This window comes from Azolla caroliniana, unplaced genomic scaffold (assembly GCF_043228905.1).
Source record: "Azolla caroliniana isolate FFs.n. ecotype wild unplaced genomic scaffold, voAzoCaro1.0.p SCAF_5, whole genome shotgun sequence".
NCBI classification, from domain to species: Eukaryota; Viridiplantae; Streptophyta; class Polypodiopsida; order Salviniales; family Salviniaceae; genus Azolla; species Azolla caroliniana.
The window spans coordinates 22,433,712-22,461,710 of NW_028230440.1; the positions used below are offsets into that span (position 1 = coordinate 22,433,712).

General features: G+C 42.0%; 1 protein-coding gene across 1 annotated transcript; it reads left to right on the plus strand.

The window, feature by feature from the left end:
• The first annotated feature begins 12,616 nt into the window (after positions 1-12,616).
• On the plus strand, positions 12,617-27,955 carry LOC147864474 (uncharacterized). The gene is made up of 8 exons (XM_087320329.1): positions 12,617-12,748; positions 14,055-14,287; positions 15,057-15,102; positions 23,357-23,559; positions 23,645-23,870; positions 23,955-24,095; positions 25,352-25,428; positions 27,013-27,955. The coding sequence occupies exons 1-8, from the start codon at positions 12,691-12,693 to the stop codon at positions 27,622-27,624; spliced, it is 1,596 nt and encodes a 531-aa protein (XP_087176455.1). The 5' UTR covers positions 12,617-12,690; the 3' UTR covers positions 27,625-27,955.
• Positions 27,956-27,999: the final 44 nt, after the last annotated feature.

Sequence of the window (27,999 nt, forward strand, 5' to 3'; positions counted from 1 at the left end):
TTCTCCACGGTCTTGTATTTCGTACTTACCATTGCTTCTTCTTTGCGGAGCGCATCCGGCCCCATTTTCACAATGATCTCGTACATCTCGATCGATTCCACCGGGACTACCCGGTCTCCCTGGCTTGTATCTTTCGCGAGCTCTTCAAGCCATTCTAGCGTGCTTCCATAGAACATTTCTTCAACTATTCCCACAATTTCTTCATCTTCTTTTATTATTGATGCCGACCGTAACTTATCCTCCACTTTTCGGTATTCTTTCTTCATTCCTTCAGTTACGACCGTGTATGTAGATGCCCCATCCAGACCGATTCGTACTTGTTTTGCTCCGAGAGTTTTCTTCCTGTGTGGGGTATCAGGGCTTCTCGGACTATCACTTCCCCACTCCGCAACAGTCCGCTCTAAAATTCCATCCTTGTTTGGGACAAGAGCTCTCTCTTGTTCCTTTCAGGATTTGCCGGCACCGTTAGGAATTGGACGGATTTCCCTCCGTTTTGGCTCCGAATTCGTGCAAAAGCCGCATCGCTATCGAGCACCTTCGTCTCCATTCGTGATGCCATGATAAAAGGTTGCCCGAGGATCACGGAGTGTGAGATATCGTCTTGTACGAAGAAATTTTGGTCGATCTCGACATCCCCGATCTTCACCGTCACATCCAGACAAGCCACAAATAGATCTTCCGTTGCTTTAGTGGCCGCTCGGATCTTCCATCCATGATTGGTGTTAATAGGCCACTTCCCCTTCCGGTAGAACTCTTTGGAAATCAAATTGGTCTCCGATCCGTGATCAATCAATGCTAGCATGGGCTCTTTGATGTTGCCGATTCGGACCAGAGTCTCCGTAGTTGCACGCGCCCAGTGTGGCTTTGTATAGTGGGAATTCGTAATCTCATCCTCCACTTCGGTGTCGTTCATCAGAACGATATTTGCATTCACCATCGGCGCATTTTCCTCCGTAGTTTGTCTTTTTCTTTTTACGAGATCCACAAGAAGATCATGGAACTCTTGTTTTGCTATTCTGAGTAGTTCCCGAAGCGAAAAATCTACCCGGTTGTCAAGAATTCTCTCCTCGAACACCTTTTTCAAGTCCGTTTGTTGTTCGATGTCCGAGGCGAGCTTGAATGCCGGAATCGTTTTTCCTTTCCCTCTTCTGTCGGAGTTCCAGCTCTCCGGTGTCTTCGATGGTCCAACCGCATCATCCGTGTGTCATCGCTTCTCGTCCACATACACCTCATGTAATTGACATAGGGCGTATACGCTATTCTTATTGACGGGGCACACCCATCCCGTAGCTTCCCGAATGCCTTCCGCAGTGCTTCGGATCTCGTTAGAGTCAGTTTTCTCGGTGTTTTCTAGCACTTCCGGCCAAAAAGACACCTTTGCTCCCAATGACTCCCTGACACGTATTCCCACGGTTGTCGCGTAATTGCTCTTCGCTGCTATTTCCTCCTCTAGGACCTTCTTCATGCCGCCTTTTCGGAAGTTCGGTCGGAGCGGCTTCCGAGAGTTCATCGAATGAATTAGATTTCCCTCTTAGTAGATAAGATCCTGTCGTAGCGCTTCCTTGTGCTCATCGCAATCCCTCCGATCATGTTCGGTGCTATCGCACCATATGCACCAACGGTCCATATACTTGGAACTTGTGGGATGGTCATCCAACTTCTTCACCATCACGATTTTTAGATTCTCCATCTCCTTTAGCAACTACTCCACCGTAGTTGCGTCGATTCCCTTCTCGGTCGTAGCTTCCCGAGCCCGCGGTTGATGGTCTTCCGATCCGGATCTCGGTTTCGGAATCGGTTCTGAAACCCTCTTTTCTTTGTTGGCAAACCATTGCCCCCTCTTTGTGTATCGCGCAATGATATCCCGCATGCTTTCCCATGTTTCGATGAGGCCACTCTTGGTAGTCGTGTCCTCTAGAAGCACTCCAAGATCCTTCCGGTCCTGGACATCTACGGCTCGTAAGAACATGATAACTTTGTCCGGTGCGAGGATAGCTTGATCTCTCGCAGACAACCTCCCAAACCGACTTTCGAATGCCAAAAACACATTGAGGACCTTCATCCCCTTGTTTGGCGTTTCTACCCAATCCTCGAATCCTCTCTACGTTGCCTTGGAGGAGTCCTCGATAGCGAACGTGGTCTTTAACACCTCTTCAAATGCTTCCCATGTTGGATTTTGTTGTCGTAGCCCGTGGATACTTGCTTGAAGCCTGTCGGTAGCGACCCGGTTGAAGGATGTCACTTGCAGTCCTTCCGAAATCTTGCATCGTATCATTTCCGCCTTGTAGTCCCAAAGATAGCGTGATACGTCCTTCCCGTTGAATTGCCCGATCCGTTGCACGAGCCGCTCTACTGCCGCCGTTATCTCCGACATCGCACGTTGTTCTTGAAGCATCAACTCGAACATCATCATCATGTTGTTAGCCTCCGGTTGATTTTCCATCTCCTTGCCACCCGTGTTCACGTCGGGTTCACCACTTGTGTCGTGCCTTTCGGCTCCGGATCGTTGCATGAGTCGGGTGGGAACCATTGAGGTTTTGGACTAGGAGAAAAGAAGATTCTAAGGCAATGAAGAATATGAAATATGTTGTAAGAAAGAAAGATATGAAAAACTCGTGAATCCCACGAGTATAGTGTATTAGTGAGTACTCAAATTAAGAGAGAAAAATAATTAGCAAATTCGTGAATCCTACGATTATATTATATTAATCCACCCTTGTAAAATAAGCAACAACCCCCATACATCATTCTCTCCTCCTTATATAAGGATGGAAGAGGCTAAGCATAGCTTCATGCTTTTTTCTAAAGTGTTCATGCACACTAAATGTGCATGAGTTGCCTTTTTACACTATGCTTTTATTTCCTAAATATAGTGCTCATGCTCACTAGATGTGCACAAGTCATTTTTTTATTGGTGTACATTTTTCTTATAAATAAAGTATTCACGCACTCTAAAAAATGCATGACTTTCCTTTTAATAAAGGTCTTATATGTATTAAATCTATATTTAGAACACTTAGGATAAGTTAGTACAATGGTAAGGTTGGGGTTTGTTTATGTGGAGGTATAGGGTTCAAATATTGCCCTATGCATGTAATAAATATTTTTAATATTTTATTTTATTTATTATACGTACTTTAAATCGGATATAGTATTTTACATATTTCACGTAGTGTGTGATTCACACTACGACAACGTTCATAAGCTTTCCCTTTTATTCGACATGGCTCAAAGGGACTTCTCCGACATGTAGAATTGGGTGAGGGGTGTCGTCTCTGGTTTGGACAATCCCCTGTTGTTCCGGCTTCTCCAAAAATGAGAACCACTCTTCATGGCTCGTCATGTGGTTGGACACTCTGGAATCAACGTACCATACTTCCTCTGATCCAGAAGTGGCCTTCTTCATTGAGTTCGCCTTATGCTTCATCTCAAAGGCTGGCCCTTTACCGGTTTTCCCGGTTCTGGATCCTTCCAGCCCTTCCGTGTAGTGCAAGCTTTGTCAGTTCTCCCGATCGGTTTTGCCGGATCCGGATTTGTCCGAATCGACGTGCTTCTTCCAGCACTCGCTTTCCCTGTGGCCCTTTTTGCCACAGTACCAACATTCTGTGTTGGCTTTTCCTTGCCGGCTTCCGACGCCACTTTGACTCCCCCTGCTTGTGGAGGGTCCGGAACTACTGTCGGCACCATCTCTGTGCCTTTGGTTCTGCTTTTGTCAGCCGCCTCCATTGTGTGCCAACCCAACTCGTCCACCACATCCATGGGGCCGATCTTTCTCCATTTACAACATTCGGTTGTCCGATTGAGTGGTCCTTGACCCACTTGCATGGTTTTTTTCGATCATTTGCATCGATTGCAAGTTGAAGAAAGAAAATGGTTTCTCCCGGGTGCAGTTCATTGTTCGAATTGGCCCGTACCTTTGCACTAGACCACCGAGGCATATTTGTACCATCTCATCTTCGTCCACCGTCACGTTGATGAACTCGAGTGCGTCGCAAATCTCCTTTATCTTGGTGGTGTAATCCGTAACCGACATGTCTCTTTGCCATATGTTGTTCAGCTCTTGCTGGAGCTGCAACTTACGGGTTGTGGTACTCGCGTCGAAAATGTTCCTTAGATTTCCCCAGGCTTCCTTCGACGTCTTTGCATCATTGCTGTAGTCAAGCATCTAATCGTGCACCCAGGACGCGAGGTAGTACAATACTTGACTCGCTCCCTGCTCCCATACTGGGAAGTCATTGTGTGTCGGCTCCGGCGCTACCTCGTTCGTTCGTTCCACCAAGCTCCAATATCCATGCCCCAACATTCTAGTTTTCGTCTACGAAAGCAAGTGTCGGATGCAGAGGTTCTCAACCCTTGCGCTCTAATACCATGTAGATGTTAACGTGCGGAAGTGTTAGATAGAACCGGCTCAACCGGATAGCAACGAAGAATAAGATGAAGGTTTAATGGAGAAGCTTAATACATAGAGAATACGCGTGGGAGAGATAGAGACAAAAAGAGAGTAGAACATAAACTCTATTCAAAATAACACTCTGAAACTCTGTACATACAACGTGCTAAAGATCACTATTTATACAAGTCCATAAAGAATTGACAGAAGTACTAACAAGTACTTCAATATTCCTATGTGCGACTAACACTAACTACGAGACAATGATTACCTAGTTGTAAAGAATCGGATATGATTCTTGTGAAGCGGAAGAGATGTGAGTTATGTGTGTGTATGAGAGAGAGAGAGAGAAGGACTAACACAGAGAATACGCAAGGTAGATTGTATTAACAAAGGAGAAAGACTCAACTAAATACAAGGTGGGAGGAGGGTGCTTTATATAGTCACCCTCTCTCTTCATTAACTACAAGACTCATGGAGCATGGGGAATATGAAAGCTCATAAGTTATGTGTCATAGAATATGATTCTATGACTCATACTAAATGCTAGAATACAAAGAGGTGACATAATGGTGACTCTTGACTGTTGGAGTGTCTATTCACTCTCAAGGTGAGTTCACACACTAGACCAAGTTGAGCTTGATTCTCAACACGACCCCTCAAGCTCAAGTCGGGTCGGTTTCAAACGGTATCCGAAATCCGCTTCGACTCGCTTTCCGGAGTCCGCATCGACTCGCATTTATGCGGAGTTGCGGAATCCGTGCTCCAGCTTGCGTTGTGCGTAGTTGCGAAGTTTGTGTTTCGGCTTGCGTCTTTCTTCGCGGCTTTGCATGGTAGATCGGCTCTTCGCGGCTTCGTTGCGTGGTTGCGTAATCCACACGTTCTTGCGTAGTGTGCGCGGCTTGCAGAATCCACACGTTATTGCGTAATGTCTTCAGTAATCCCCCGCAAGCTTGGCAAGTCAGGGATTGTCAATCCGAGATCGGTCATGAATTGCCACAGCTTGTCGGATCCTAAGGCTTTAGTGAAGATGTCGGCCGTTTGAAGATTTGTGCTAATGTGTTGTAGGTCGACATCGCCAACTAGAACGCGCTCTCAGATGAAGTGATAGTGCACTTTGATGTGCTTTGTCCGCGCGTGGAACACCGGGTTCCGAGCCAGATAGATATTGCTCATGTTGTCGCATTAAAGGAAGTCGGATCCTTGATGGGTACGCCCAGATCCTTCAAAATCCTCTTGAGCCATACGGCTTCACACGCAGCTACGGTTGTGCCCCTGTATTCCGCCTCCGTACTCGAAAGAGCAACGGTAGGCTGCTTCTTGGTACTCTAGGATATTGCTCCGTTGCCGAGGGAGAAAACAAATCCAGAGGTTGATCTTCTATCGGCTTTGTAGTCGGCCCAATCGGCATTTGTGTACCCCTCGAGGCGTATTGGCATCGCGGTCTTGTAGAGGATGCCGCAATCTATTGTGTCGCTCACGTACCGTAGAACTCGCTTAACGCAATCCAAGTGAGTATCACGCGGTGTTTGCATGAATTGACTAAGGAGACCGATTGGATAACTGAGATCGGGTCGAGTGATCGTGAGGTAGATGAGACTCCCGATGAGTTGCCGATACTGAGTCGACTCACACGCTTTGGTGCCGGAGTTCGCATCTAGTTTGAGATTACGATCGAGCGGGGTTGCCACGGATTTGCACTTAGCCATGCCGAACTTGTATAACAAGTTGAGGATGTAGTGCCGTTTAGAAATCATGATTCCGGCCAGAGTCCGAATTACCTCGATGCCGAGGAATTAGTGGAGTTCCTTCATGTCCATCATCTCGAACTTGTTGAAAAGGAGGGATTTGACCTTATTGATTTCGACGAGATGCTCACCTCCAATGACTAGGTCATTCACATATAAGATGATGACGATCGGACTTGCGGAATCGCTTTGTATGTAGAGGGAGTTGTCTGATTTTGACATACGGAAGCCGATTTGATGAAGATATTGCGTTATCTTTGAATGCCAAGCACGCGGTGCTTGCTTGAGGCCGTAAAGTGGCTTCTTGAGTCGGCATACAGCTTTCGGATGGGTGCTCGAGTTGAAGCCGAGTGGTTGTATCATGTACACCTCCTCTTCTAATTCGCCTTGTAGAAAGGCATTCTTGACGTCCATTTGATGGAGGTGCCACCCTTTCGCCGCAACAAACGCAATTACGGTCCGCACCGTTGTCATCTTTGCCACCGGGGCAAAGGTCTCCTCGTAGTCAACTTCGTGCGTTTGGGTGTAGCCTTTCGCTACGAGTCGCGCTTTGTAGCGGTTGACGGAACCGTCGGCGTTGTACTTCACTTTGTAAATCCATCTGCATCCGATTGCCTTTTTTTGTGGTGAGGTGGGAACGAGATCCCACATCTCGTTCTTGCGTAGTGCCTGCATCTCCTCGTTCATGGGTTCGATCCATCGCGGATCCTTGGCTGCTTCAGAAAAGGTTTTCGGCTCTCATACTATTGCTACCTTCATCATAAAGGCGTAATGGTACGCCATATAATCATTGTAGCCGAATCGGCTTACGGGGTTCTTTTCACGAATGGATCGGTGGAGCTTTTCATTTGCAAAGATGAGGGCTTTCTTAGCTCCGATTGGTACATCGAAGCCGCTGAATTCACTGTTGAGTGAGTGAGTCGATTCATCGTCGTCGAAGCGATTGTCTTCATATTCCGCCATTTTCGCCTTGCCTTTGTCCATCTTCGAGCTAGGCCGTGATGTGCTTTGATCGCTCAAAGGCTCTTGTGGTCCGCTCAGTCGGGTCGTGATCGGACTTTCTTCGATCATGCGCGTAGGGCGATCTTCATCCTCGATCTCTTGTTTGGCAGATTCCGGGTCGAGCGGAGTCAGAGGCGAAGTTGTCTCTGGTGCGTACCAAGATGCGGACTCGTCAAAAACGACGTCTCGACTTACTCGAGATTTTCGAGTTGAGGGGTTGTAGCATTTGTACCCCTTTTGTTCGAGTGAGTATCCTACGAGCATACATTTCTCCGACTTCGGGTCAAGCTTTTGACGCTTCTCGTCAGGGATGTGCACGTACGCTATCCCGCCGAATATCCGGATGTGCAATAAGTTCGACTTCTTTCCGAAGTATTTTTCGTGCGGAGTGACCTCGTGCACACCGAATGTTGTGCACTAGTTCATGAGGTAGACGACCGTATTTGCAGCTTCGGCCCAATATGACTTGGGCATATGCTTCTCGTTCATCATGGCCCGCGCTACTTCGAGGATGTGCCAATTTTTGCGCTCGGCTACTCCGTTTTGTTGCGGAGTGTGTCGGCAAGTGAATTCTCGCTGAATTCCTTCCTTTCGGAGATACACCGTGAAATCGTCCGAGAAGTACTCATTGCCACCATCCGATCGAAGACATCGTACATGTCGGCCCGTGGCTTTCTCGACTTCATTCTTGAAATTTTGGAAGTGTCCGAACACTTCGCTCTTTTGCCACATCGGGTAGATCCAAGTGTGCCTAGAAAATTCGTCGATGAAGAGCACGTAATATCGGCATCCGCCGAATGTAGCCGTCTGCGCCAGTCCCCATACGTCAGAATGGACTACATCAAGTAGACCTTTGCTCACGTTCTGCTCTTTCAGGAAGGGGTGTCGGTGTTGCTTGCCGAATTGGCACGCTTTGCGTACACCTTCAATCTCCTTCTCTTTGAATGTCGGGAGTCCGATGACGACTCCTTTTGATTTCATTGCTTTGAGTTTGTTGAGATTGATGTGGCCGATTCGCTTGTGCCACAACTCTATGTAAGAGTCGTCTTTCATGCCCTTTGCAAACATGGCCGATTTCATCTCGTATGAGTCGAGAATGAACATTCGGCCCTCGATTCGTCAGCGTGCGATGAGTTGGCCCTCTTTTTCGATGAAGCAACCGCCTTGATTAAATCGAACTTGTATTCCTTGCTCTACAATTTGGCCGACGGAGACCAAATTCTTCGTAATGGTCGGTACATGCAAGACATTTTTAATGTAATTTTGTTTACCTTCTTTTAGGAACGAAACATTGCCAATGTGCCGAATCGGGTGCGTAGTGTCATCTCCGGTTTCGACATAACCGGGTCGCTCCGGCTCTCGAAATTCGAGAAACCATTCTTTATGAGATGTCATATGGTTTGAGGCTCCGGAGTCAACAAACCATACGTCCTCCGGATTGAGGGCACTAGTTGAGGTAGAGGCCGACATAGAGTTTGCTCTATGTTTCATCATGAACATTCTGCCACGGTCGGAGTTGTATGCGTACATTCCGCCACGATCCTCGTAGTCGGAGTTGTGCCCGTACATTCCGCTATTCTCTTCGTAGTCGGAATTGTGCGCATAATTCGTGAGTTGTCGGCTTGTGGAAGCCGATTCACGCATCTTCTTTCGGCACTCTTCTTTGTGGTGGCCGAGCTTTCCGCAATATCCGCATTCGGTTGCGTTTTGATGGCTCGGGCCGGAGTGGAAGTTCCCCCTTCTTGCGAAGGTTCCTCATTGGCTTCCGTTTTGCAGCCGAAATTGGGAGTTGATATCATAGGTCGGACCTCGTCTGCCTTGTCCTTGGCCGAGCCTCTCGACCGTCTGCGTCCTCTTCCTCCGTTCGAGTGCGTGTAGAGCGTGTGGCCTTCCGACTCATTGCTCCTTGTACACACGTGGTTTTCTTCGACCAATAGCATTGATTGGAGCTCGACGAAGGAGGGAGATTTCTCTTGTGCTAGAACGGCGGTTTGCATCGCGCCGAACCATGGTGTGAGGCCACCGAGGCATATTTGAACCATCTCATCATCATCGATATTTACGCTTATTGAGCCGAGCGAATCGCAAATCTCCTTGATCTTCGAGGTGTATGTCGTGATGGACATGTCCCTTTGTTGAATGTTGTTCAACTCTTGGCGGAGTTGAAGCCTTCTTGCGGTTGTGTTCGCCGTGAAAATCTTTCGTAGATTTTCCCATGCCTCCTTCGGCGTCTTGGCTTCGTGAATGTAGCCGAGTATGTGATCGTGAACACATGTCGCCAAGCAATACATCACGCGGCTTGTGGCTTGCTCCCATGTCGCGTATCCGGGAGCCACTTCGGCGGGTCGGTCTTCATGCGCTCCTTTGATGTAGCTCCAATAGCCTTGTCCGACAAGGTATTGGTGCATCTTGTACTCCCAAGATGCGAAGTTGTTTCGATCCAACTTCTCGGTAGGGAGAGCGCTCCCCATTTGAGTATTCATTATGTCGATTTTTCTTCTTTTTCTTCTCTCTTTGTATGCGAGCTATGTAGCAAAGCTACGATAGCGATGAGCCAGTTCTTGGTCTTCGGCGTGGAGCACAACACACGATCACGATGAGGCGAATGGGCTTGATCGAGCTACCAAATCGCTCTGATACCATGTAAAGAATCAGATATGATTCCTGTGAAGCGGAAGAGATGTGAGTTATGTGTGTGTATGAGAGAGAGAGAGAAAGAGAGTGAGAGAGAGAGACAAGGAATAACACAGAGAATACGCAAGGTAGATTGTATTAACAAAGGAGAAAGACTCAACTAAATACAAGGTGGGAGGAGGGTGCTTTATATAGTCACCTTCTCTCTTCATTAACTACAAGACTCATGGAGCATGGGGAATGTGAAAGCTCATAAGTTATGTGTCATAGAATATGATTCTATGACTCATACTAAATGCTAGAATACAAAGAGGTGACATAATGGTGACTCTTGACCATTGGAGTGTCTATTCACTCTCAAGGTGAGTTCACACACTAGACCAAGTTGAGCTTGATTCTCAACACTAGTATTCTAGGCTACTACTAGGCTTCTAGTTCCCGCTCGAATCCGGCTCTCCAATCTGTCTCCCTGATCCAGCTGGTTGTTTTCGGATACCGATCCGGCTCAAGCTTCTTCAGTCGATCCAGATCCGGTTGAGCTTGCTCGCTCAACAATGTGGCCGATTCTCTTGTGCCACAACTCGATGTTTGTCTCAGTTTTGAGACCTTTGGCATACATGGCCGATTTCATCATGTTCGAATCGGGTCTTTACCATTCGGCTCTTGCCGGGTACTCGTCATCCGGTTCTCCGTAGACGAGTACTCCACATCCGGTTCTCCGTAGCCGGGTACTCCACATTCGGTTTCGGCCTCGGCTGAGTTTGCTCATTAGTACTGATCTTCTCACTTCCCATCCGGAGGGATCTGTTTCCTAACATTCTCTTCGACCAATATCATTGATTGGAGGTCGAAGAACGAAGGAGGGTTTTCTCTCTCCAAGATTGCCGTCCATAATGGATCAAATCGTTGTGCGAGGCCGCCCAAGCATATACCATCTCGTCTTTATCGACATTTATGTTCATGGAGCCAAGCGAGTCGCAAATGCTCTTGATTTTGGTGGTGTAGTTTGGCACAAACATATCTTTTTGCTGAATGTTGTTCAACTCTTGTCGGAGTTGAAGCTTTTGGGCGGTCATGTTGGCGTGAACATCTTCTTCAAGTTCCCCCATGCCTTTGTAGGCGTCTTGGCGTCTCGAATGTGGCTATGTGATCGTCAACACATGTTGCCAAGCAATACATAACTCGATTTGCCGCTTTCTCCCATGTTGCGTACTCGGCATTCTTCGAGTTAGGTCGATGTTCTTGTGTGCCGTTGATGTAGCTCCAATACCCTTGGCCGATGAGGTATTGGGTCATCTTGTACTCCCAAGATGAATAATTGCTCTGGTCTAGCTTTTCACTAGGAAGCGAGCTACCCATTTGTGTGTTCATTTTGATGTAGTGTCTTCCTTTTTCGATTTCCTTCCTTGAATCACCTACTTGTGCTACGTAGCGGCACTATGGCATCACATAACTAGAATTTGTCGTCAGCGTTTCGAACACACAAGTACGAAGAGTCGGGTGGACTTAGTGGATGTGCTAAAGCACACACTCTGATACCATGTTAAAAATTAGGTAATTAAGCAAGGGTTAATTATTACCTAATTATGTGATTAAGTTAAGCAGAAGATTAAGTGATATGTGTGTGAGAGGAAGAGCGAGAGACAAGTACACTTATGAGCAACCCAAGATGGGGGATGATTAACTCTATATTACATTAACATCATCAAAATCCAAAAATACCCACAATGAGGTGTATATATACAACTCATGTGCAACGGTGCATATGTGTGAGTAGAATATAGGTACAAGGATGTAAGTCCTATATTCAATATACTTGGTAGTGGAGGATCTTAAATGTATCCCCACTTACGTACAAGTACAAAATCCTATTTAAGGGTTTATAGTCAACAATCCTAACTAGATTCTATCTAGGTAACTACGAAGTTACATGGTTGACTAAATAACTAAACTAATTGATCTCTCAACAGTTTCTATGTCACAATTGCAAATTCTTTCCAATTTTGTTTCATAGGGTCCATTTGCATCAAGCTTGTTGTTCTATATGTGTTGGAATGTATGATCGTCTAGCTGTAGAAAAGATTATGCAAATCCTGAGAACTAAAGGATATAAATGTAAAGATGCAAAAGGGGTTTTTTTGGTAGTAGTAGAACTAGTGTTGTGCGAAAACATCATGGGCCAATGTTAGAATATGTGCATGTGTTTGTGAGGCTCATTCATGAGTCATTTACGAAGTAAAGCAAATGAAGGTACATATAGGACAATGGAGGCATGATCTCCATCTCCTCCATCATCCTTGGATGTAAAAACCCCATGTAATATGATATCCAAGAGAAGGAGAATGGTATGATCTGGCCATTTGCATAACTACTACATTGTGACGAGCAAACGATTGGTATTGCACCTAGGACAATGATCCGAACCCAGCCTCAGGTCTGGGCGTGGAGCTGCAAGGATATGGACGAGAGGCTGCCCACCCGAAGTCATCTTGTTCGTGTTTATGTGGAGAGAGAACCATATCCAGATATTCTCGGTTGGGTCGATAGGTTTGGCCGAGAGGCCGCTCGACGATATCTCTTTGTTTGTGTTTATCCGGAGAGAATCACTCACATCCACAAAGAGGCTTCCAAAAATACAAACAAACAAAAACCAAGGCTAGAATTTTGCTTTCAAATTAAGGAAACGAAAGAAGAAGAAGAAGAAGAATAAGAATGAGAAGAAGAAGGCAACAGTAAAGAACAAGGAGAGATCGATCGATCCTTCGCTTCATCCCTCCTGAGAATTTATTTGGTTCGGGTTTGCTTCCTGATGAAGGAAAAGGCTCCTCACCAAACGTAGCAAGCTACGCCATTTGATCCATTTCCAGCCAGCACAGAAGAAAGACCCTTCGTGTTTCCCCCTTTCTCCTTTCAGCTATGGCTTCTGCAGCCTCCCCTCCTCCTCCTCCCCCCGAGGAAGCTTCTCCTTTACCAGGTATTTATTTCTGTTCTCATTCTTTTTGATATATGTCTCCAGACTCCGTTCTTTCATAATGCGTTTCTCACAGAAAACCCTCGAAATGGTTCCCATAGTTTCTGTCAGATTTTTCCTGTGCGCCGCGCAAATAATCTTTATTCATTTTATTACGCGTGCTAAATGCTTAGACATGAACTTGTCACTGAACTCCGTAATGGTTTAAGAAATTGTTTGCATATGGTCGGGCTCTTCCAAAAATAGCTACTCTTCAAGGTTTTTGGAAACTTGTTAAACTGCTTGCATTTGGTTATAAGCATTGGTTTCTTGTCTTAGTACAAATAGGGGATAATATTTTCAGCAAATTGGCTATTTCTTAAAGGTTTTTGAAATTTAATAATCTCTTGTATATTTGGTTCTTCTCTCTGTAAATTAAAGAAAATATAAGGCCTCATATATGCCAAATATCTATTTTTTAAGGTTCATAAGAACTTAATAAATTGCTTAAATATGACCAGAAACATTTAATTCTCTGACTGGTAGTAAATTGATGAACAACTAATATTTGACAAGTAGCTATTTAACAATGTTTTCTAAATTTTTTGTGATTTTGTATGATAGTGGTCATTGTAAATTTTGTCAGAAGCTACAAATATTACCAGCAATATTTGAGATGTTACTGAGCTTCATGAGACGACGGATCAGATCTGTTATGGAAGTTTTTACTTCCCTCTATCCGTTGGCAGAAAAAGATAAAGAATGTGTATATGAGTACAGTAAATAAATTTTTTGCATACGGTTAGAACTATTCTTCTTTCAACTTGCTAAATGAAGGGAGAGTGTAGGAGCTGACACTTGCCAAATGGCTGTTTTCAAGTTTTTTGGAAATTTTTGTGTACTGTTTATGATCAAAGTTTCTGTGAGATTTGTGAAACACACAAAGCTTTAAGAATTTACCAGTGACATTTGCCAAAAACGAGCTAAATGCTAAGAAAGGCCAGCCCAATATTTCTATGATTTAGAATTTCATAACCTAAAAAAGTAGTTTTTTTGCAAGATTTTCTGAATTCTACAAAACATTTAGGATTTACTAGTATCATCATAGATAAGCAAAGTTACAGAAATCTGAACAATATTTCAAAATTCTATGCTGCATCAGAATTGTTTTTTTGCTCAATCATTTATATTTGCTAGAAAGTACCTGGGATTCCTTATCTTTGCCTTGCAGTAAATGTACTTCAATGATGTATGCAACTAATACTTCTGTTCTTCTACTCATTTCCTTGTGTGCTATCCATTTGTTGACAAGTAATGGCTAAACTTGCAGGTTCTCCACCAGAAGAGGTTAAAAACACACAAGAAGTAAAGGAAGATTCTTCGAAATCAGAGAAATGGGCATTTATTGAACCACAACCGATTCGAGAAGACCAAGTGAGAAATGCAGTAAGCTTTCTGTCACATCCAAAAGTGCGAGGTTCACCTATAGTTCATCGACGCTCTTTTTTGGAGAGGAAGGGACTCACTCGGGAAGAAATTGATGAAGCATTTCGACGCGTTCCAGTAAGCGTCATCACATCTATATTGTTAATTATATACACATTTGTGTAGCATACATTATGGGTGGTCACTGGATTCTGGACCTCGCATAGGTTTAGCCTGCTAGCATTTCTAGATGTCCTAATCACTAAATGACCTCTAGATTTATGGGAGTCGCATATTACAAATGTCTCTTGAGTGAAGTGTTCTCTGTTTGGAAATTTGTGTGGTGATTGTTGGTTGTAAAAGATACATTTTTTAAGTGCTATTGGGTTTGTCATATGGTTGATCTTAACATACGTCTTATCCCAAATCCTCATGCAATCTTCCATAAGTATGGTGTTTGTAATATACCTATCCTTAATATTTTGAGAAGGATTCTTACATGATATCTATTCGTGGACATTGCTGAAGATACTTATCTTTCCAAGTTGGGGATGCATATTTTACATGGTTTTAATCCTTCTTTCTCTTTTTCTGTTCTATTTTGTCAGTTTGCCAGGTGTTTTTGAAACTTTTATTTTCTTATGCAGATATATTTACTGCAAAGTTATTGTACATGTTTCTAGGTTTGTCTTTACATTGTTTATTTCCTTAATCATCTATTATTTTACACTCCCATTTGGACTTCCGCAGGTATGTGTCATGGAGACATACTTGGCCTATAAATAAGAATTTGTATAAAATGTTTCATTTATGTTGTGTGCATACTTATTTCACAAGTCACATGAATCTATTGATTTGTAGATGCAGTTTCATACCACCCACTAAATGCCCTCTTTTGTTGATTCAGGATCCTCCAACCAATGAGGGGGCAAGAAATGCAATTCTTCCTGAAGGTATATAGGTAGTGCTGAAGAAATTCACACTTTACATTTCTATGTTGTACCTATCTCGTTTTGTATTATTCTACAAACGTTTAAAAAAAAAACTTTTAAAACATGCACTATAGTCCAGTGGTTAGATTCTCTTATTGCTTAGACACATCTTCATGAACCAGTTAAGTAAAGTATCATTTACTCATCAGGTAATGGTTTCCTCGCAAAACAGAGCAGATTTCTATTGATGTTAATGTCAACCCGGGAGGAAAGTTTTTAAAAGAATACTCTTCTCAAGGAGATCTAGTATGGGGCTTATTCTCTAAACGATTTTCTTTTTATGGAGGTGCTGAGCCTGACTTGTGAGTCTAATAAAAAACCTTAAGATTACCCAACCATTTCAAGCTGTGGCAAGAATGTTGATGCCCATAAAATGGTAGGCATTGCACAATGTTTTGAGGGAAATGAAGGGAGCTGAGAGTAGGTCAGGGTAACACGTCGGCCACACACACACAGAGAAGTACAGATTGACGACTACAGAGGCAGAAGTAGAGGCAGAGAGAGAGATGCACAATCTTTTGTTTTTGGTGTCCTCCCTCTAGGTTTATATATATATATATATATATATATATATATATATAGATATATATATATATATATATATAGATATATATATATATATATATATATGATAGATAGATAGATAGATAGATAGACGAAGGTTAAAGTGTGCTAAGGGTGTGCTCACACCCGTGCACTAATAAAAGCCACGATGACCCGTTATTCCCAACAACCTCCCACCTAAAGGCAACTTGCCTTGAGAGGAGAAAGGATCAACTAAGTTTAATTATGTACAAAGCTGAAATACAGATATCGATCCAACTCCCATCATTTGTGGGATCAATGCTCTTGTTTTCAAGTACATCTCTAATGAAATGATGCTTTACCTGTATGTGCTTCTATTTGCACGAAAGACAGGATTCCGTGCTAGCATGATACCACTTTGACTGTCACAATGAAGAACAAGTAACTCTGTAATGCCGAGATCTCCCACCAGACGCAAAATCCATAAAGCATCTTTATATGCCTCAGTGGCAGCCACATGCCACTTTTTCATGAGATTTCATCTCTGACAACATGGCTTTATACCATTTCTTGCTGTCCTGTCTGTCCATTGCTTCATTGAAGGAAGGTGGTATTCCAGTTTGTCACCATGACATAATCGGCTACATTATTTGCACCAGGAACAAATCTGTCAGGCTGTCTAGTAGCCCTAGATGATCTCCTAACCCAATGATCATTGTTTGCTGGCTGTTGAGCTTGCATATTATCATTGTCAACTTGCTGTCCTAGCATATCAGCAAACAAATCAGCATTAAAAGTTTGCTGCCCTGGCTATTCCTGCACATTTGGTGGCTCATCATTATGGTCGCTGGTTGTGTGATCATTTCCAGCATCATTTTCTGCACTTGCAGGTACATTTGCAGCAGGTATTTGCTGCTGTACAGTGGGCATATTTTGTTGTCCAAAAGGTATTTCTTGTTGGAATACAACCATGAGACCTTCCTCAGTCTTTACATGTTGCTATACATGCAATTTTCCTGGAAGATAATATCATGGCTGCGTACTATTTTCCTTTCTACAGGATCCCACAATCTAGACCCCATTCACCCTTGTCACCATATCCTAGGAAAATACATTTACAAGACTTTGGCTCAAGTTTGCCGTTGTCGCGAAGATTTGCGTGTGCGTCTTTTCCGGGTGGGACCATGGGGGGTCTTGAACTAGGGGGCCCGAGAGGAAGGGGTTGGCACTCGATGAGGATTGGCTCTCGACGAGTATTGGGACTCAACGAGTATTGGCACCAAGATGTTTCCGAGGACAGGAAGAGGCCAACACCGTAGTAGACTGAATGAACCGAGAAAGTTCAAGGAGTTGGAACACCAAAGGAAACAATCTTTATAGGAGGGAAAATAAAACAATGCCACAGAGGGCTTTACAACGGCGACTGTTTAGGCCGAACACTAGCTCAAGCTAGGCGAGATATCAGTGGATATCGGGAAGAATGCATTTGAATGACTAATCATACCTGATTAAGGAATCCACTAAACTGTGATCGCTACAAAGGGGGAGAAGTAGTGATCCGTGACGACCACAACCGCCAAACACGAGCACTCCAAGCGTAACCTCAATCACCACGAGAACACAAGCACACCACTGCGCACCACACAAACTGAGAACCACATGAACCGCGAGCTCACGAACTCGCAACAATGAACACGGGCACCAAAACTACAAACGAACCACCCGAACGACGAGCACAGGGACTCGCAATGGTGAAAGGGGGAAAGCATGAACCCTAGGTTCATAAACACCGGTCTTTGTCACTTCACCACGAACCCGAACCTACGATCCCAAACACACAGATCTTGAACATAGAGAGAGAGAGAGAGAGAGAGAGAGAGAGAGAGAGAGAGAGAGAGAGAGAGAGAAAGATTTGACATTACTGAATGGAAATATTCCTCTAAAGATCCGACATTCTGTATGTGGACAACATTTGGTAAGATCGTGGCAAGATGCATTATCTCTTTTTGAATGGGGACCATCAAGTTATCAAGAATATTGTAATTCATTTTGAATTACAAAATGAATTGCTTGTTTTTTCTCGAGTGTTGTTTTGGCATGGGAAAGAGAAGTTGAGATCTCAATTCAATCGTTTATTTCGATTGGGGATTGTACATTTAGAAGATGTGGTTGATAATGAATCTCAAAGGTTGTCGGATTTTGAAGATGTCAAGCAATGGTTATGTATTCCCCCAAATTCTGGATTTATTTGGGAGAAATTACAAGATATACCATTGTTGCAAGGATCTTTGTCATTGAAAACAAATTTTGCACCTTGGGTGGATTGGCGGTTACAAGATTGTACACGTTTGTTATAGGTCACTACAAATATATTGTATTATCATGCAATGACATCATGATCTTAGCTATCTCCTTAAGCAACGAAGTTGTGGAATGTATATAAGTTAGATGCAAGGTGTGGAAAATATTACAATGTGGTTGGCATTCCCATCTACCATTTCATGCAAAGGTATTCATATGGAGAGTCATGATTGGTGGGCTCCTATTAGGTTCGGCCTTAAAGAGACGAGGACTATGGTCCAACACTTGTTTCTTTTGTATCGTTCCATTGGAGGATAGTACACATAGGTTCATTAAATGTCCTATAGTGTGTACCATTTGGAAGTACTTAACGGACATTTGGCAAGTTTTAACCCGTTGTTGTTTGAAACCACAACAATATGTTCAAAATGGTTCAAATGATGAGATGGAGATATTGTTCCAATTTTTACATTATTGGGGTCTACAACACAATTGGAATATATGTAATGCTTCATGTTTGATAATAGTCATGGGGTGAAAGCCTATGTAAAGAAGCTAAAAGGTATTCTCATGTGGAATTTTTGGATGTTAGAGCATGTGGGGATCATTTCCTCAAATGCATATTCAGGTTTTTTAATAACATTACAGAACATCCCTCTCCCTACATAGGCATATAATAGGTAGAGGAGACTAAGAAGTGTTGTAACTAAGTGGATTTTACATACAATTAATATAATTGTGTGCTTTTACCAAAAGAGAGAGAGAGAGAGAGAGCGCTCAAATGCACCAAGAAAACCCCCAAAATAACCCAAAAGAAAGAAGAGAAGAAAAAGAGAGAAGAGAACCCTTTTGATTGGCTCCCCTCTCCCTTTTATAGTGAAGCAAGGGAGAAGGGCACCACACTTACATTAAATGAAGGAAGATATTCCTCTCTTTTCAGAGAGGAATATTGGTCATAAATCAAGGCCATTGAGAGATCATTTCCTTGGATCCTTGTGCCAAACATGTGGCCCCTTTTTCTCTCAATCTCACTTTTTATACTCGTGTGAAAACTTGTGCACCCTCTCTCTCACTTATGTGCATGTACTTTCCTCTCCCCATCACATGAAAATTTGTGCACACCTTACACCCTTCCTTTTCCCCTTTTCTTTTTACCTTGTGCACCCTTCCTTTTGCCATTCTATTTGTGCATGTGCCTAACTAATTGTCCCTTTTTGTGTATGCACATTGCACATCCTCATATTGCCCCTTCACCACGAATTTCTCCCCGTTGCCGAACATCTTCACGACATTGCGTTCTTCTTTTCAAATGTGCACAAAAGCCTCGCAACCAACACTTTCAGGTTAGCATATGAAGGTGTCTTGTCAGACCACACTTCTCGAGGGATTCCTCCCCCTAAAGGTCTGTTTGGTGACCGATTAATCAAGTGAACAGCTGTCATAATAGCCTCTGCCCAAAAACCATGGGGTAATGCATCATGAGACAGCATAGTACAGACCTTGTCATGTATAGTCCAATTGATACGCCATACAACTCCATTTTGGGATGGATTATGGGATGTGTTCCTTTTTATCCCTTTGCTGTCACAAAATGCCTGAAAGGCCTTGGACACATTCCTCACCATTGTCAGAGTGACGAAACTCGGGTGCCTTATCAATCTGATTCTCTAAACTTGTTCAACACTTCATCCTTGCTATGAATAGGGTGAGCCCATACATTCCATGTAGCATCATCGACAAAAGTGACAATATTTCTTTCCCCCTAAAGATAATTTTGGCATCTGCCATACATGTAAATGTACTAACTCCAAAGCAGAAAATTTTAGCAAAACAGACCTTTTATGAGATGTCTGAGCATGTTTTCAATAAACACATTGATCACAATGCTCAAAATTAGCATAATAAAGACAAGGCAAGTAATCTAAACTAGAAAGCACTTTCATTCCAGTTTGACTCATGTGTCCCAACCAGCCATGCCACAAAGAAATGCTTGGCTGCTTGGTTACGGTAACAACATGGTCGCTCACACTAGATACATGGAGCGGACACAAAGTATCACTTCTACAACCCTGACAATATCCCTTATAGATCTTCCATTTCGCATCACAAAAAATGGTGTGATATCCATCACCAAAAGTATCACGTTTACTACCCTGACAATAACTCTACATCCCTTATAGATCCATCACCAAAAATGATGTGAAATCCATCATTATCTAGCTGCATTTTGCTAACAAAGCTCTTCTTGTGAGGTAAATGTCGTATATGCTGAAGCATGGAGATGGAACCATACTGGACTGCAACTTTACAGTTCCAATACCTGCAATGTCACATGCATAGTTGTCCTCAAGATGGGCAACACCATGTCAATCCCATGTGTAGTCAGAAAACCACTCAAGATGAAGGGTGATGTGAAAAGAAGCACTTGAATTGAGAATCCAAGTGTACATGTCACCATTCGTAACTGCAAGTAAAGCATGTGCATCATATATAGTATGAAGAGATGAAGATAACCATTGTCGCTGCCATGAGTGACTACATTTAGCTCTTCAATTTTAACACCGCTCTTTTTAGGTTGACATTCTTTCATCTCTTTTTTCGAAATCATCTGTCTTCTTGCCCTTTCCTTTCTCTTACTTCCACTTGTAGCTGTTGCATTTAAAGTGGCCCGTCCTGCCACAATGATGGCATTCTACATCTTTACCATGTAATTTACTATGGCCTTTGCTATCAGATTTGCCTCCCGGTTGTCACCTGCCCCTAGCTTGTGAAGCATTGGAGGATTTACTGGCTGCATTGTTTTGCTGATTCTTCTCTTCCATGAGTAGAGAACTCTCTACATCAGCATACAAAAGCATAGCATTTGAATTGCTCATGGCAGTCCTAAAAATATCTCAGCTTGTTGGCAAAGTGCAAAGCAAAAATGTAGGATTAAACTCATTATCAATGACAAATTTCAAGGCAAACAACTGGCTAAAAATATAAATGAACTTACTCAAGCGAGTTGACATGGGTGTGCGCTCTTTGTGCACAAATCCATCAGCTTTTTAAGCCAATAAACTTTGCTAGTTTCACTCTTCTGGGGATACAATTCTTGGAGTCCAATCCAGATCACAAAGGCAAAGTAGAAACCTTCAATATTAAACAAAGCATCAAACAGATAGAATGTGCAAGCTTGTTCAACGCCTCTCAATCATCCTGATTTATATTTGTAGGCTTTACACCTTTGACCTTGATCAGCTTTGCCTACTTCTTCTGCAATAAGATATTGTAGCATTGCTTTTGCCACACAACAAAATTTTGTGCACCCTCAAGCTTCTTGATGTGCATGAGATGGCTGCTATCACTGGTGAGCCATAATTTTTAGCTAGAGGAAATGATCAAAAAATTCAGCAAATGCAGGCGCAAACCCCGTGAACTCTTATTAGTGTGTATGGGATGTGCTTGCAAAGAACCTATGCGGGCAAAACGTAATGACCTACAGCACGTTGATGTCACTTGCTTGCGCTTACCTCTAGTGAGTTGTGCTAATTGTCACCTGCTTTGAAAATGTGACCTACTATGTTAAATGTCTCTTGCGCTGAAAACATGATATCACATGCTAACTGTCACGTGTGCTGGAAATGACACCTGCCGTGCTGACTGTCACCTGTGCTGTAGACGTGGCCTGTTCTGCCGATTGTCACCTGCTCTTAAAACGTGACCTATCACGTTAATTGTAACTTGATCTGATACCAGTTTGGAAGGGAGCTGAGAGCAGATCAGGGCACTGCTGGAGCACACATAGAGATAGACACAGAGAAAGAAAGAAAGATCCATTAACGTCTTTTAAGAGGCCAAAAAGTCCTATAAGACCTATAAGACCAAAGAAGAGATACATCTTAAGTGTTGTCTCGTCTCTGAGAACAAATCAAAATAAAATAAATGTTACTACGTAAACATAAATGGAAATAAAATAAAAAGAGACTAAAGAATCTTGTTATCAGCACATGTAAGATTTTCAAGTCAGATATAATGTAACTTTTGTCTTTGAAAGATCTGTAACATAGGTTGATCCAAAATGCAGAGGTCTTTGAAGCAAGGGAAGCACATGTGATGGGGGGACATAATGGCCTCTATTTGTCAATGACAAGGGCAATGAGATTGTGGTCTATGGGGCTTGGACCTACACGCATGACAGATTGCTATTGTCTGATTTATTGTAGTCCCTTTGTTATGTGCTGGTCGGGAGCTTATTTGTGTAGCCCTTGATTGACTTGTAGATATAGTCGGAGTAATGGGGCTAAGGAAAATTGTGATTGTTCTTTGTGGATGAGTTTGTGTGGTTGTACTGTTGTCCGTCAACAACTTTTCTGCGTCTCTTGACTTCTAGCAAGAAAAGTCCTAGACATTGTTGATCCTCATATTCCATTACCTCGCGGAGTGGGTGAAATCCTTGTTTAAAGAGGCAATGGTATCTCTCTCTTATTTCATAAAGAACACTTCAGTGACAAACATAGTGCTCTTTGGATTCCACTCTCTGATATCACAATTAGCAAATTCTTTCTTCTAGAGGTATTCCTGCATATATGCCTACCTCAAGCTCTAACTGATGTGATGAAGTTCGCAGCTGCCCTATCACACTGCGCAGTGCATAGGATAGATGTATGTCCTTATAAGATGGCCTAATGATAAATCCATCCTCTGATGTGTGTAAAAAGTGTCTTCTAGTGCGCCATCTTTGTACCAATTAATATTTTGGGGCTGATCCACTCTATTCTTTTCCACTTTGGTCATGTTTAGATGGGGACAGTCCAAGCTATATTGGAACGGGGGTAGTGCATTTATGCCTATGCCATGTGACTCGAACCATTGCTGCATTTCAACATACCAACAATGAATGTCTCCATGTTCATCCAGTTGTCTTGATAACACAAATGCCAACTTTGAGTACCTTCCTTTAAGGGAAATGTTGGATACAGGTCACTGATCTGAATAATGCCTCAGTGATTATAGGGGCTGCCCCCATCTCTGCCTGGATTATATCATGGGGCACCGATGCTTTGCGCCCTATCATGTGGGCAATCATTGACAGTAAAGGACTCTCGAAATCTTTCCAGTAATTTGCCTTGTTAAGACTCGATCGCCATGTTTCGACTCCATAGAGAGAGACAGCTACAGAGGCAGAGATAGAGAGATGCACAATCTTTCCTTTTTTTGGGTGTGTTCACACCTGTGCACTAATAAAAGGCACGATCACCCTTTATTCCCAACAGGAATTATCTTATGCTAGATTTTGTTCAAGTTAGAAACTACAAATATCTATAGAGGTAACATGGAAACTTATAGCTCCATTGAATCTGTTTTCTTTATAACTCACATTCTTCTCACTTGTTTGTATAAATATTAGGTAAGGTTTCATCATCAGCTCAACCCCAGGTTGAGGTTTCACATCAGATTGTTTCTCCTCAACAGTCATCAAAAGTACAGCTAAGTGCTGGAGGACCCCCCCAGGCTGTTGTACAAACTCGCTCGTATCCACACTGGTCACAATTGATTTTAGGAGCAGGTTTTATTGCTGCTGTTGGTGCTGGAACCGGATACCTATTTCAGGTCAATGAAAAGTTTTTTCTTTTGTCGTTCACCTTGGCAATTAGTTGTAAGAAGATGTTGGGACTGAACACTTTCACCTGGGCAGAGAATCTTGGTTCCCAGGATGAAAACATGGCTACAAGAGATAGTTCATGAAGATGGAGGTGAATTGAAAACAAAGGAAGCAAGAGGTGAACTGCAAGGCAAGCTGGACAAATTGACACCATTAGAGGAAGCTGTTGCGGCAGCTGCAGCTGCAGCTAATGCTGCATCTGTTGTTGCTACAGAAATGGCTAGCACAAGCCGTGAGTTGCTGAAATCCAGAACTGAAGGTATTATTAAAAGACATTAATGGAAGTTTTAAAACATTACTTTGTGATGCTATTTGTATTTCTAATAGAAAAAATGCATTACAGAATGGAAACAACTTAAAAGCATGCTTAAGTCGATCGAAATGCAGACTGAGGAGCTGAAAAATGCATACATAGATCTACAGAATCTACACTCTCGTCCTAATGGTCAGACTGATGAACATCCAAGTGCAAATTCTGATAGAGGTTTTTCCTCTGTTCTATGTTTCTTTAAATAGTTGCATGCGATATTATCATCATTTGTTCAAAGTTTTACCTCTCACTGTATCGGCAAATGAGTTGATATTTAATTATTTAAGTTGATAATTTGATTAGTTTTTTGTGGATTCTTAAATTGATCAGATTGTGATCCAGTCCTGACAGATATTCCGGTTCATTATTAGTTCTCCCAGTTTAGAAATGGTGCTTTGAACTTGAGACTTTGGAAGCTCACTTTGTTTGCTTCAAATTAGACGCTGCTGCACTGCTTGTGGCTGCATATATCAAACTTTGTCCATATTGTATGAGCTCTGATTGGATATCTGTAGGAACCTTGTCACCCCCAGAAGACCATATACCTCTGGCGCATGTATTCTAATATCATCAGTCTTTTCACGAATGATGTGTCTCTGCAGACAACACAATTCATGCTATAGATCCCCTGGGTATACCAAACGAGCACTTTGATGCATGGTAAACAACCATGACAATGGGAAACAAAGAACTTTTTAACTCTCATCTATCTTAAGTATATCTATTCAAGCATCTCCTCTAATGGGGCATGCTGAATTTTTTATTGGAGGAAATTAGCACATAGAATGTAGAATACTCTCACTTCATTGTCTCTCTATTTAATCTATATGTACTGGACATTCTCATCTGTGTAAACTATTTCAACACCATTCTCATCCAACACCTGTCTGAAAAGCAGTGCCAGTCCTCAGGATCCATGTCCTTGTGCTAAGTATATGCTTCATGCTGGCATGTGCTTATCCATCTATATGCCATCACCCTTGAAAGTAGTTTCTGAGATATGCATTATGTCTCCACCTTCATCCCATTTCAAAAATAGGGTTTCAAGACCAAGTCGAGAATTATTATGCACTCTTGTTGATTCATGTGCAAAGTTCATCTGGTTCTTGTTGAAGAAGCATTTCTTAGTTATGCATTACGTCTCCACCTGCATCCCATACCTTTGTACCCAGCAGCAATAATTCAAATTCAAATTCAAATGCATGACCAGGCTTTTTTTAATGTTTATTGCCACTTTTGTGGTTCCATCTTGATTTTACTAAAAGTGAGGGAAAATGCATTTAGAATTTGCAACTATCAAAAGGAATAATCAATATAAGAACTTTGTCAAGCCCTTTGTGAATTAGTCATCTAATTAGGTACACTTTTGCTCAAGCATTTATGCATATTTTCTAGATCCTAATATCACTAACATTCACTTAATTATTCAGGATATGCTAATAGACTTCAACATAATGCACCACGAGTTGAGCAAGTGCAAGTAAGGCCTCTCCAGAACGCTCTCAAGGTACTTCAAAGTAATTAAAGATTTTCTGCTGGTCTTGAGATTTTATTTTCCCCTCTTATTGTTTCGTTTTTTTCTAATAAAATATATCTCTCTGTATAAATACAAAAACAGAACTACGAAGATGAACTGGTGTGGTTCTAGAAAATAATTATTTCAGCTCAATGTAATGTTACAATCAGTAAACTTGCTTTTGCTTGTATGTATGTATGTGCACACACTGTATATGTATGCTGTTGTTGTATGCAAAACTTAGGTCTCGTACAGGTAATTCCATAATTGTATGCAGGTACTATACCGCACTTAATGGGTAGCTTCTAATTCTGAGCTATAATGTCTTTCTTCTTTCTTTTTTACGTTCTAGTCTCTAGCTGATATTGTTTTCAGGTTCCGCCCATCTAAAATTTTGATCTGTTTCTCTGCCCCTAAACTGTTCGTCTCCTTTCTATGTATATATGGCTGTTGGCTTGGTGGTTTACATGGAACAAAATGTAATAAAATGGAGAGAACTCAGGTTCAATTATTGCCATAGGCATAACCCATTCTGTAGATCATATTCAGTCTCCTGTGTGTCTATAATACCTAACATTGTCTTTCTCAGCTCTCTGCACTCTGTCTTGTAATTAAACTTTCAGTATTTTAGACCTAGGCACTTAATATTGTACCTCTCAGATTCTATGTGAATATATCCATTGAAATCATATTATATTCCATTTTTTGTCTCACAATATACCTGGTTATTAAGTGCATTGATTATATCCATCCAGGGTCCCCCACATGTTTATAAAAATTTCCGGCAAGTATCACACTCATTTACTAAAAAAATTAATAACAAGAGCTGAACACAATGCACCCAATCTATGGAGACATGATTGCTTACCAGTTTTCTATGGCTTTACTTTTTCAACTCTCATATGAAGATTCTTCATGTTCACAGCCAATGCTAGCTAGTATCCTTCATCACTTCCACTAAGGTGTGTTAGCCATATTAATAGGGGTTTGGACATTCAATAAACCATCTTCTAATCCCTCTCTGTTAATAGTGAGATACTACCCTTTAGTAGTGAAATTTTGGTGGCTTGTGTTTATGGCTCTTTATGGCTCCTCTTCATAACGTGTTTCTTTCAAGCTTCCGTTCACAGTTAGTAGTGTGAATTTTTTGGCACTTAGCTAAAGAAAAGTACAAAAGCTAAAATAAGAATTTTTTGGGCTCTATAAAGGTTTAGCCTCTTGATCACTCGAGAATTGCACAAACAATTAGTTCAGCTGAAAATAAAAAATTGAGCTGGAAGTGTTTTTCTTATTGCTAAATGGTCTTAAATAAAGGGGATCAGCACAAGCTATTGCTTAGTTCAAAATTCCTTTTATGGGTTTGCACAAGTTGGTAAAAGATAGCTCAGCTGAAAATGAGAAACTGGGTTGGAAGTGATTTGGTATCACCAAGTGCTAGAGGAGAAGAGACTATAGCTTAAACAAAGAGGATTCGGACAATCTATACCATAATTTAAAATCCTTTTTATTGTTTTTTACATGCTAGTAATAAATCCCAAAGCATAAGTTCTCATCCAGCAGTTTATGCTGTAATAGGGGACTGGTTTCAGTGATGGACCACAAATATCTAATGGGCACCCAAGCTCATTGAAGAATTATGCCACAGATTCAGATGAAGACTATTACTGGTGGCGTCAGAAGAAGACCGAAGCTGAAAGCTTTATTTCACCGACACATAAGCAAAGTACTATTAAGATTAGTGAAGTTGAGGATATATCAGATGAAGGAAAAGACGTAGGCAACGTTTATGTTTCACAATCAGCTGAAGAAGCTTCGGGGCACACAAAGAAAGTTGAGATAGCATCAGTTAATGGATCAGGAGAGACAAATGCTTTTTTAAGTGGCAGAAGTAGTATGGGCAGTGTTGGTCGGCAGGGTTGGGTACCACCTCCAGTGCCACAAACGGTGTTACCAGGTGCTCTCTCAGCTATCAGATACAAGAAACCTAGCATAGTTGAGGATGTTAGACCTGAGATCACCTCTAAAGAGAAGGAAATGGATTCTTATACATCTCCTTCAGAACTGTCCGAGATTGCTGAACATAGTGTTGGTAAAGAGATTCCATCTTCAACAAAGGAGCTCATAGGAGAAGCTGAAATAGAAATGCTTCATACTAATATAGATGGTAATGTTGAGGCAGTTCAGTAATGGTAACTTCTTCTCTGCTCATGTAAATGTATATTCATCTCTGGATGGTTCATTTCAGTGTGGTATGTATAATGTTTATAGTCAATGTAGATTTATTAAGATGGGTGGTTGGAGTAGTGTTTCCAGAAGGAAAAAGAGGAAGTTATTACCAAAAGACAGCAAACATTGATCGAAATTTAGTTTTTATCTTATCTATGTTTATGCTATGCTTGGCATAGGGTGGAATCTATCCATAATATTAGCTTGCTTGCTTGAGAAATCTTTGTTTGCTATCACACTTATTGTAATGATCCTTTTTATTTTTTACTTATTAATATTGATTTATGGATAAGTAATAGCTAATTTAGCTTTAATAATTTAGAATTTTTAATCAAT

Coding starts and splice junctions, on each gene's coding strand:
- LOC147864474 (XM_087320329.1), top strand. CDS start 12,691: ATGGCTTCTGCAGCCTCCCCTCCTCCTCCTCCCCCCGAGGAAGCTTCT. Junction 12,749..14,054: donor GGAAGCTTCTCCTTTACCAG/GTATTTATTTCT, acceptor CTAAACTTGCAG/GTTCTCCACCAGAAGAGGTT. Junction 24,096..25,351: donor AAGTGCAAATTCTGATAGAG/GTTTTTCCTCTG, acceptor TTAATTATTCAG/GATATGCTAATAGACTTCAA.